The sequence below is a fragment of the Otolemur garnettii genome, unplaced genomic scaffold (assembly GCF_000181295.1).
Source record: "Otolemur garnettii isolate 467f Iridium unplaced genomic scaffold, OtoGar3 scaffold00023, whole genome shotgun sequence".
Taxonomy (NCBI): Eukaryota; Metazoa; Chordata; class Mammalia; order Primates; family Galagidae; genus Otolemur; species Otolemur garnettii.
This window is the reverse complement of record NW_003852418.1, coordinates 22,353,918-22,361,809: the sequence shown is the minus strand read 5'-3', so window position 1 is coordinate 22,361,809 and position 7,892 is coordinate 22,353,918. Positions and strand designations below refer to the sequence as shown.

The following is a 7,892-nucleotide window of genomic DNA, read 5'->3' as shown; positions in this document are numbered from 1 at the left end:
AAAAAACAAATAAACAGGGTGGCACTTGTGGCTCAAAAAAGTAGGGCGCCGGTCCCATATGCCAGAAGCGGTGGGTTCAAACCGAGCCCTGGCCAAAAACTGCAACAAACAAACAAAAACAAATAAATAAAATTAAACCACTATCAGGAGCAGGGGCTCACGCCTGCAGTCCTAGCTACTGAGGAGACTGAGGTGGGAGGACGGCCAGAGTGCAGCAGCTAGAGACCAGCCTGGGTAACACAAGGGATCCAGTCTCAAAATAGGTGCCCAAAGGCAAAGTCAGGAAAAGCTGGGCTGCAGGGTCTATGACACAACACAACTGGCTTATTGGAAAAACAAAAGTAGGTTTCTGTCACTCACAGATGCCTCCAGAAGGAGCCAAAGCCTGGGCACGAAGCCACCTAACTCTACACACAAGACCAGGTTATCACCGAGGGCAAAGAGGTTCTAGCCTACAGGACAAACACTGACCACAGGAAACCTATGTTTACCAAACCCAATGTAGAAACATAAGAGAGAGGTGCAGGGAGTGCGTGCATCATGCAAGGTTCGTGCTGAGAATCTGCAAAGAATCTGCCAGGCAATAGACAAAAGACAACTGAGGCACCAGGAGAGAAGCACAGAAGAGGAACTACACAGAAGAGGCCAAAACATGTACACAGGGAACGCAGAGACCACGTACTCTGTTTTGCTTGGTCAATGGGCCAAGCAAGCAAAGAGCTCTGGGGCTGGACCAGCAGTTCCAGCAGAGACAAATGGATTTGTTGAGAGTGCCAAGAGGTATAGCTGAAACAGCCACAACCCAGAATCACCCATAGGAGGTGAAGAAAACTACAAACGCCTATAAGGCAGAACGTGCCATAGCCAACAGCACACAGGAACTAGAGATGCACACAGATTCGTGTGCATGGACGCCTGTGTGCTATGCGTGTACCTGGGCATGTGCCACGCAAAGAAAGGTGTAAGCACAGAGAGGCTCCCATAGCCATTTTTACTGCCAAGACAGTCAAACACAGGGCTTTGCCCTTTACCCAAGCCCCAGCCTATGGGGACAGAAATAAGAAGAGCTGGGGACTCCTTCATGGGCTCCTGTGCCTCAACCCCAGGTAGCCCGCTCTGGCACTGTAGGAGTTTAGACAAACCACCAGTTTTCTCACCCTCACTGTGCTCCCTGCTCACCACCAGCTAAACCTCATTTCCTCACCTTGTCTGCCTGCTCCAAGGACAGACCAGTACTGCCCTAGAGGCACTGCCCATACTCACCCAGCAACCCAGGTCCTGAGGGAGCACTGTATACTTGCATGTACACAGGAGAAGGCCCAGGGATGAGAACCTATCTGCTCGGTAACATCCCACAAGCCAAAAGGGCTGTCCAGGCCTGGCAGGGGCTAAGTCATCTGCCAGAAGCTGCCTAAACAGCAGCCAAAGGAAATTCCAAACCAATGTGGGGGGGCATCTTGGCCTCAGACAGTGTGGAAGCGGCGGAAGCCTTCTCAAGCAGACCCTGGAGCCCAGAAGGATTACCAGAAAGGGGAGAGGCAGACCTCCCAGAAGGCTCCCAATACAGCACCCCAAGGCCCACCTGGTCCAGGAGCCCCAGACAGAGGAGTCTGGCCCTCAGACACCCAGCAACCCTTGGGGAAGGCTGGGAGGACAGAGCAGTGCTGTCTTCTAGCCCCAGCCCCTTCACATAGGAAGAGACAGAGCTGGCTTGAGGAGAGGTGTCCCTGCCTAGGCCTGGCCCTCCGGGGAGCTCTGTCTGCTGAGAAGGGAGCACTGGCTGTCCCAGCCATGGCTCCATGGCCATTAGTAGCGACACACAGCAGCCATGCCATGGCCTTGAGCTGGCCACAGACCCAGGGCTCTGGCACTACCTGCCCCAACACAAGCTCCCCGCAAGTCCAGGCAGACATCTGTGAAGCTGTCACGGCTGAGCAGCTCCTGCCAACCCCTCCATGCCAAGATGTGCATAGGGCAGAAGGGGAGAACCCTGCAAAGGTGGCCTCCTGTGCCTCAGCTTCCCCAGTGACCACCCAGGTCATGAAAATCTGCTTCTGAAAGATGTACCAGGTTCGGGTGAGACAAGACTGTGCCCAGAGCACCCAGAACCAGGTTGCCCTCAACTGCCTGGCTGAGCAGCTTCCCAACAGGCAGAACTTGGGCTCTGAGAGAATGGCTCAGCTGGCCCCTAAAGGACAAGAGGACATCACAGAGGGAGTGGCAGGAAAGTGGCCAGGGAGAAGGATGATGGCTTTGCGTGCCACTTGGCAGCCACCATAGAGCATGTTTAGGTTCTTTGCCTGATTGGGCCTCTCCTGCCTATGGTCAGGACACCAGCTCCTCTCAGGGGCCCCTAGTCTTTCCAAGTGGCCCAGAAAAGCAGTTGGTACCAAACTGCTCTCTGCATGGGCCCACTGCTGGACCTCTCCACAATCAGTGGGCTCCGCTGGCCTGAGGCAGCTGGCAGGTGTGAGAAGTTCACTGGCCTTCACTGTCCTGGGGATTCTCATCTACTAGCACAACCCTGAGTGGGACCGCATCCTATTACCTCTCCCAGAGGCCTAAGTGTGGTTTTAAGACAGGAGGAAAGAAGCCTGAGGTTGTACTGATCTGTGGGGTGGAGTCCTGTGCTACCCTGAGTGAGAATTAGTAACTAACACTGCAAAAGAAGGCGCCTGCCTTGCCTCTGCCAGGGAAGTGTTGCCACAGTGGTACAGGCCCTACCTGGATGATGTCCGCCAGCTTCTGCAACCCAGCTGTGTTGGTGAACACTCTGGTGCCTGTGGGGGACAGAAGGGGGCTGGGGTCCTGACCATAGGCAGGGGAGGCCAACCAGGCCATAACAGCTCAGAGCATTGGGTGGGGGAGGGACATGACCAGCTTCCCCTTCCCCCTCAACCAGGTGTGGAATGTGGGATCTGCCCCTCCTAGCAGTCAGAGGGAAGCCACACAGGGAATGGGGCACCAAGGGGGTCCGAGGGACTCAACAAGAGGCTCTATGGCCAGATGTATGCTGAACCCACCCCACCTGCTAGGCCTGCATATCCACCTCCTGTGGGGCCGTTCTGCAGAGGGAGGTCCACAGAGCAGCTGTGGGAGGCTGCCCTGGGGAAGCCCTCTGGACCTTGCCAGGGACCCAGGGTGGTTGTAGAAGAAGCCTCAGGGCCCACTACCCACTCAGGCCTCTCTTGCTGTTCTTCCTTAAAGGGGACTAACTGGGATAGGTTGCAGGAAGGAGCTGCTGGCCAAAGAACCTGAACATGCTCTATGGTGGCTGCCAAGTAGCACTAACCCTCCACATCCCAGCCGGAAGGAGACCTCTCCAGGCCCAACTCCTGTGTGTGTGGGGTGTACTGGGGGCTGCCAACAGCTGACCATGAGGCGCCACCAGATGTACCTGCTAACTGTCCAGCACAGAGCAGCCCCTTGAGCGGAGGCCTGCACCCCAACCCCTATGTCTTCACATAAGACTACTGGCCTGATATTCTTCACGCGGCAGCTGGGAACTCACGTCCTGCCAAGTGCTGGATGATCTGGTCCAGTGAGTCCAGGATGCAGCCCTTGGTCTGAAACGTTATCTGGGCTTCAGCAAAGAGCTCAAAGATGTAGCTGCAGGAAGGTAAGGGGAGATGAAGCCAAGTCTTTCACTCAGGAACAAAATCTGAGCCCTCCAGGGGAAGCTGAAATTGGAGCTGGGAAGTCTCTGCCCTCAAGAGCCTCCAGGTGGGAAGAGGACACTGGCCTCAGCATGATAACCCCTCCCCTCCAAGGAAGACAGACCACCAGGCCGGAGGGTGAATGGAGAGAGGCATCAGACACTTCCTGGAGACCGTAGCTCTGTGCAGAGTCCCCAAAAGCTTTGGAAAGTGATGCAGCAGGGGCAGAAGCTACAGGGGGGAGCCCTTGAGAGTATGGTTAGGGCAACTGAGGAGCCCTTGCAGGACCAGAGCACAGGGAAGACAGGTTCTTGGGGGGAAGCCAAGCAGTCCGGGCCCAGACCAGGCTCTGCCCTGGACAGGCCTAGGCCTGAGTCCCCAGAAGAGCTACTACACAGCCCCCACTGTGAGCCTCCACTGCTATAGGACAGACAACACATCCAGATGCCATTGGCTGTAGAGAGGGCTCAGAACATTCTCTGCCTGCTGGAGGACATGAGTATCCCTGAGAGAGCCTCACACTAACAAGCACCTGCTAATAAGGGGTCTGGAGGAGAGCTGAGGGCTCAACTCCATGAGGGGTGTGTGCATCACTCCCACGTGCTCAACCAGCCACAGGTGGACAACCCCTCCCAGATCTCCAAGTAGAAAACAGACCTGACTAGTGAGGAAGGTCCAGGACTAGGCAGGCAGAGCCCAGCAAGGACAGAGGCAACACACCCACTGCCTGCTGTGAGCTCCAGGGAGGGGCTGGGGTTGAAGGCTAACCGTGACCTCTCTCACCTCCCTGGCTTGGTGATACCACTGTCATCTCCAGGCAGCTCGACAGCGTCAATGGCCCCCTCCAGGCGAAGTAGGATTGCTATGGGCCGAGGGGGTTATCAGGGCCAGCCCCACCAGTACAGGAGGAGGAGGGCAGCCAGCAGGTGTCAGAGTTAGACCCTCCAGCCCAGGAGGAGGAGGGTGGCCAGCAGGTGTCAGGGTCAGCCCCTCTAGCCCAGGAGGAGGAAGATGGCCAGTGGGCATCAGGGTCAGCCCCTCCAGCCCGGGAAGAGGAGGGTGACACTCACTCTTCAGCTTTGCGATGTCTTCTAGCTCCATATTTAGACCTGGACAAGAGAAAAGCAGCAAATACACAGTTCCGCAGCCTTCTAATTGCACCAACCGTGTCCTTAAGAACTAGGATCCTGGCTCGGCGCCTGTGGCTCGGGTGGCTAAGGCGCCGGCCACATACACCTAAGGTGGCAGGTTCATATCCCCAGCCCGGGCCCGCCAAGCAACAGTGATGGCTGCAACCAAGAAATGGCCAGGCATTGTGGCGGACGCCTGTGGTCCCAGCTACTTGGGAGGCTGAGGCAGGAGACTCACTTGAGCCTAGGAGTTGGAGGTTGCTGTGAGCGTGATGCCATGGCACTCTACCCAGGAGGATAGCTTGAGGCTCCGTCTCAAAAAAAAAAAAAAAGAACTAGGATCCCATTGTGGACAAAATGATGTAGGTGTGAGGGACGTCAGGTGGAATCCTTGCAGTCCAGATCAGAATTAGAAATAGCACCATGCTGTTTGCCTCAGAAATACACAAACGAACAAGCCATGCACATGGACGTGCTTCCCAGCTCTGTCCCCTGAGAAGGCAGTGAGCACCTAACTATAGGTCTTAAAACACCTTCCATGAAAAAGAACCAGGGCTTGCTGGAGACTTGGAAATGCACAGATGGGTGTGGAGCATCCTGATCCTAGACAGCAGAGAGGCTGTCAGCCACCCCTGGGGCCATGTCAGAAGGACACAGGAGACCAGCAAACATCTGAACACAGAGCCACTGAGCACTGACACAGTCTGAGACAGACTGAACCACCACACCTATGTGAATTGTTTGGTGATGGTATTGAAACACTATTCTCCTAAAGATGACAAGGAATCAATAATAAGTTAGGGATCAATTCAAATTTGAAATTTCCCAGATTTGAAAGTTGGGAAAGGAGGAAAAAATTCAAGCATTTATCCTGCTTTTCTTGTTTGAATGCTATTACCACATAGCGAATGCAGTGAAGAGTATATTTATAAAAATTATTCCTAACAAACTACATGACAAAATGAGCAAATCACCCTCTTGAATCAAGGTACTGAGCAGCAACAACATTATCATCAGAAAAGAATAAAAACCATTCCTGTGAGCCTCCTGAGAGAAAAGACATCACTCCTGATGGGATACCCGCTCTGAGCCTCTGAGCCCAGCTTGATGGATACAAGAGTGGGAGAGTGCAACAGACTGACCACAGGTGTAGTCAGTAGGCTCAGACACTCTGCATGTCAATGGCATGGGTTCTTCAACAAATAGAGTAAGAGGAAGAACAGAAGGTAGGTGAACGCTGCACCTTAGTTCCTGAGCAAAACAGAGAGAGCACATCCCACATCTCCCTACCAATCACAACAAAAATACCTACACTAAGCAGCCAACAGAAGACTCCAGGACACTGAAGGTATAGAATGAGGTGGGACCTTGGGTGGAGCCTGGGTTAGCATGTTACATCAGCAGAACCTGGCCCAGGTAGCAGGAGCCCCATAACCCTCAAACACCAAGACACCAACAGGCACAAACCCAAAATAGCCAGAAGCAGCCCCTCTTTCTAGCTCAGGGACTGGAAAGAAGACGGCCCTGCTGGACAGACCTCTCTGGGTCCTATCTGCTTTGTTGGGTCTAGAGAGGCACCGTGCACTATCCATGTACATGGCTTGTTCGTATGTGTATTTCTGAGGCAAACAACATGGAATGCCCCCCTTGCATGGAACAAACACCAGCAAAGAGGTGGCATCTATGCCTCCCAGTGGAATGGCAGCTGCAGACATGGTGGGAAGAGGCAGCTACCCCTTCCAGCTGAGGAATGTGGCAGGAACTGTTGACAGGAGAAAGGTGGGCAAGGAGGTCTCTACATCTGCAGGAGGAGTCCAGGCACTGCATCCCTTCCCCCCAAGGGGACCTAGAGTGAAAGCCAAGCGCCAGTGTGGACACAACCCAGATATCAGACTGGCAGATGGGCTGATGAGAAAGTTCAACTGACATGGGAAGCACAGACCCTAGGGTGGGCCTGGATGTGCGTTCTAAATCTGTGCCTGCTGAGACAGACTTCAGCAAGAACCAGAGTCTCAACAATGTGAAGTATCTACAATGCAGCCCCAAATCACTTGGCATAAAAACAAACAGGAAAATCTCAACTTGAAAAAGAAATGACCATCCACAGATGCCAACACCAAGATGCCACAGATGTTACAATTATCTGATGAGGATTTTTTTTTTTGAGACAGAGCCTCAAGCTGTCCTCCTGGGTAGAGTGCCATAGCATCACAGCTCACAGCAACCTCCAACCTCCAACTCCTGGGCTCAAGCAAGTCTCCTGCCTCAGCCTCCCAAGTAGCTGGAACCACAGGCGCCCACCATAACGCCTGGCTATTTTTTGGTTGCAGCCATCATTGTTGTTTGGCGGGCCCACGCCAGATTTGAACCCACCACCTTGGGTGTACATGGCTGGCGCCTTAGCCACTTGAGCCACAGGTACCGAGCCCTGATAAGGATTTTAAAGTAGTCATCAGGTGGAAGCAGTAGCTCATGCCTGTAATCACAGCTCCTTGGGGGGCTGAGGCAGGAGGATCACTTGAGGCCTAGAGTTTGAGGCTGCAGTGAATTGTGATGAGGCTACGACACTCTAGCCTAGGTGGCAGAGCAAGACTCTTTCTCAAAAAAAAGCAAAAAGTGGTCTGGTTGAGCAAATATGGACTCCTAGACAGCCATTAACAGAGACATTGTAGAAAATATGGACAAATTAACTACATCCATGAATGATTTCCATTTTTCTGGTGGTGACCGTACACACTCCAGAGAGAAAATGGAAAGGACTACATGGACCAGCAAATCGCACTTAGCCGCAGACGCACAGGCCATTGGCACCACCTTCATAGTAAGTGCACTTGGTTTTCACTTTTACAGCAGAGAAGAGGCCAATACTAATTGGGAAAGGAGAAAGGGCTTCAGAAAAGGCCAATACTGGCTCACCGCCCATAGCTCAGTGGTTATGGCACCCGCCACATATACCAGGGCTGGCTGGTTTGAACCTGGCCTGGGCCTGCCAAACAACGACAACTACAACGAAAAATAGCCGGGTGTTGTGGTGGGCGCCTGTAGTCCCAGCTACTTGGGAGGCTGAGGCAAGAGAATCACTTAAGCCCAAGAGTTTGAGGTTGCT

At 53.5% G+C, this 7,892-nt stretch overlaps 1 protein-coding gene across 6 annotated transcripts in view; it reads right to left on the bottom strand.

The window, feature by feature from the left end:
- The window catches only part of RTEL1 (regulator of telomere elongation helicase 1), a 33,456-nt gene that overhangs the window by 10,772 nt on the left and 14,792 nt on the right, over positions 1–7,892 (bottom strand). For all 6 annotated transcript variants that reach the window (XM_012803913.2, XM_023511932.1, XM_023511931.1 and 3 more), the window contains 4 exons: positions 4,727–4,765; positions 4,440–4,518; positions 3,512–3,609; positions 2,725–2,780 (listed from right to left, as the gene is read on the bottom strand). In XM_012803913.2, coding sequence (XP_012659367.1) covers positions 2,725–2,780; positions 3,512–3,609; positions 4,440–4,518; positions 4,727–4,765 — 272 coding nt within the window. The remainder of the gene's footprint in view (positions 1–2,724; positions 2,781–3,511; positions 3,610–4,439; positions 4,519–4,726; positions 4,766–7,892) is intronic.